The 2,836-nt window shown below is 43.3% G+C and overlaps 1 protein-coding gene across 1 annotated transcript in view; it reads right to left on the minus strand.

Moving 5' to 3' along the window:
- slc5a7a (solute carrier family 5 member 7a) overlaps positions 1–2,628 on the minus strand; it is an 8,186-nt gene extending 5,558 nt beyond the window's left edge. Inside the window, exons 1-5 of the mRNA XM_060070894.1 lie at positions 2,062–2,628; positions 1,425–1,668; positions 1,079–1,192; positions 824–979; positions 499–647 (exon numbers count right to left, since the gene is read on the minus strand). Of these exons, the coding sequence (XP_059926877.1) occupies positions 499–647; positions 824–979; positions 1,079–1,192; positions 1,425–1,608 (603 nt within the window). The 5' untranslated portion in view covers positions 1,609–1,668; positions 2,062–2,628. The remainder of the gene's footprint in view (positions 1–498; positions 648–823; positions 980–1,078; positions 1,193–1,424; positions 1,669–2,061) is intronic.
- Positions 2,629–2,836: the final 208 nt, after the last annotated feature.

Raw genomic sequence — 2,836 nt, forward strand, 5'->3', positions numbered from 1 at the left:
TTACAGTGTGGATGGACAAAGTTACCTAATATTGGTTGTGGCTGAAGTGGTGATTCATGTCATATAATCAATGTGTTAAAATGTGTCTGGTCTTCAATGTCAGCTTTGTCTCATTGAATGTGTGTCCTGAAGTGCTTCAGCCAACGGGCATTTAAATGTGAAGGGTAGGATATGGTCAGTAATTGGCTGATCATAAAGTGAGATGCAGGGATTATGAGAAATGCTTCCTTCTATATTCAGGACCTCCACTTTTCCACATAGTGTGCCTAAGACACTATATGAGAGCACAGTGCGCTCAATACATTATATGAGGGCATAGTGTGTTTAAGACATTATATTCGAGCACACTGTGCTCAATTATATTGGAGCTGACGAGGCATCGCTTTAATGGAATCAAAGTAATTGAATGGAAAATAAAGGCCGTAATGTATGAGATTTAAAGATGAGAAATTAAGATTAGGATGTAACGTGCTAGGCCTGTGTTCAGCAGAGACCCACCAGACCAATGAAGATGCAGAAAAGCTGCACCACGTCGGTGTAGGCCACAGAGTAGAGCCCTCCCACCAGAGTGTAGAAAATGGCAATGAGAGCGGATAGAACAACAGACATTTTGATGTTGATGTCCACGATCACGCTCAGGGTCGCACCTGTAACATCAGGTATACGAATTAAAACTTTAAAGATAACAACACACATGACATAGCACACACACACACACACACACACACACACACACACACACACACACACACACACACACACACACACACACACACACACACACACACACACACACACACACACACGTCTACTTGACACTCACCAAGGGCAGATAAGATGGCCGCAGACCAGAATATTTCTCCCATTAGGGCAGGGATGAAGAGCAGCCCCCCCATGCGCTTCCCGTATATTTGCTGGAACGGGTCCAGCATGGTGACGTAACCGCGCGAGCGCATCGGCTTGGCGAAAAAAAGACCACCTATACGCAGAGGACAAGCGCGGCAGCAAGACTTGATCGTGAATTTTACTGTAGAACAAGGTTTAATTAATTTCAACACAACGTAACAGTGGCACCTACCAACTACAAGACTCAGTGCGTATCCGAACGGCGCTTGTGCCCAAGCCAAGCCGAAGCCAGGTAGATAAACATACTCAGCCGTGCCGTTGATGTACCCTCCTCCAACCCAGGTCGCTGAAATGAAACACAATTAAATAAAGAAATTGAAAATACCAACTTATTCTATTTTTAAGACAATGGTTTTAATAAAACACATTTCAAAAAGTGTTTCTTAGAGCTGTTTTACTTCTATTTTTGTGATACAAATATAAAGTAAAAAACGGTTTATTTTCTTTTTGTTTGAAAGCAGTTAAGACAAAATTAAAAACTGGGGGCTAATAGGACAGGGTGTCTGTACTGGACTTACCTGTCATGGTGAATCCACCCACGAACAAGCCGATATCCCTACCCCCGACCATGATGGTCTCACTGCGGTCCGTGCCCTCCGTCTCCCCGGAGTGCTTGTTTTTCCACGCGGCCCAGATGCCCACAACGAGGATGAGCATATAAAAGATCGCGATGGCCACGAGACCCTCTATGTGGATAGCCATGGTGGCCCCTGCTGGGAACGCACTGATGTCTCGCTAGGAACGGCAGGGCATGGAGTAGTCCTGCGTGGGGCACACGGAATGGCACGGTGTGGTCATGGGACACACACTCTCAATGGCCAGGTAGCGACTGATGACTGATAACAAGAATCTAACTGAATCGTAAATGTAAACATATCATATAGATTTGAGTTTCATTAAAATGTATCTGCCTGCGATTGTATTGCAGTTTGAGAGATGCGCGTAAAGCGCTTTTTACGCGCGTCCTTTTTTACTTAAAAATATAGATTGTCATATCCGAATAATATTCCAGAAGGGCACATGCCAATAGTTTGGTTTCAAACCACATGTTTATTAACTGAAAACAACTTATTTTTTATCCACGCATTATGATTTTTCATTCCAAGCGAGGAGCTACCACCGACAAACGATTATTGATCAAATATAAAAACCTACCTGAGGTACTTTCGCAATCATGTACTTCAAACTTTGTCAGTATCGTGTAGAAAAATGTTGACTTTTGACGAAAATGTGATGGATCGTCCTTCGATCCTCCTTGGACAAAGCGTCAACTCGGATCTTGGAAAGGTCCTCTCAGTGAAGCTCAGTTAGACTCCAGCTCGCACGTCACCGAAAACCCAACGTCCTTTACATTAACATAATTCGTCCAAACACGTCACCGAAAGCTGTATCACGAATCCTGACAAGCGTTTTCTTTCGAAGTGAATATATATATAGCCAATACGCCAAGCTACACAGCGATCCCAAATTAAGGCCAAGTTTCTTTAGGTAAAATATATTTTAAAAGCCCATACACTTTTAATTTAATCTGTTTAATCGTCTGTATTTGATTTGGCTCGTTCCCCCCCCTATCTTAATATCCAACACGAAGTGTTTTATATTTAATGGCCTCGTGTGAGTCTTGTCCCCGAAGCTTCGGTCATTTATTCTTCCAACTGTCAAACTGACGGCCAATTAGGAGGAGGATCCGCGTGTAATGAAAAGATGTGAAGGATGAATATGAAAAGACTTTCTCTTCCACAAACCCAGACACCATGACGCGCGAGGAGGCTATAAATGCGCGGAAAGGCGTGCGCGTTAGTGCTCGGCCCATAGTTCGAATATGAGCAAAGGGAAAACTTTCTACTTTATCAAGCGTCCCAAATATCGAATGGTAATCTTCCATGCATGTTTCAATACATCTCATATGAGAGTAAGGGAGATGTTTCGG

The sequence above is a fragment of the Gadus macrocephalus genome, chromosome 14, assembly GCF_031168955.1.
Source record: "Gadus macrocephalus chromosome 14, ASM3116895v1".
NCBI lineage: Eukaryota > Metazoa > Chordata > Actinopteri > Gadiformes > Gadidae > Gadus > Gadus macrocephalus.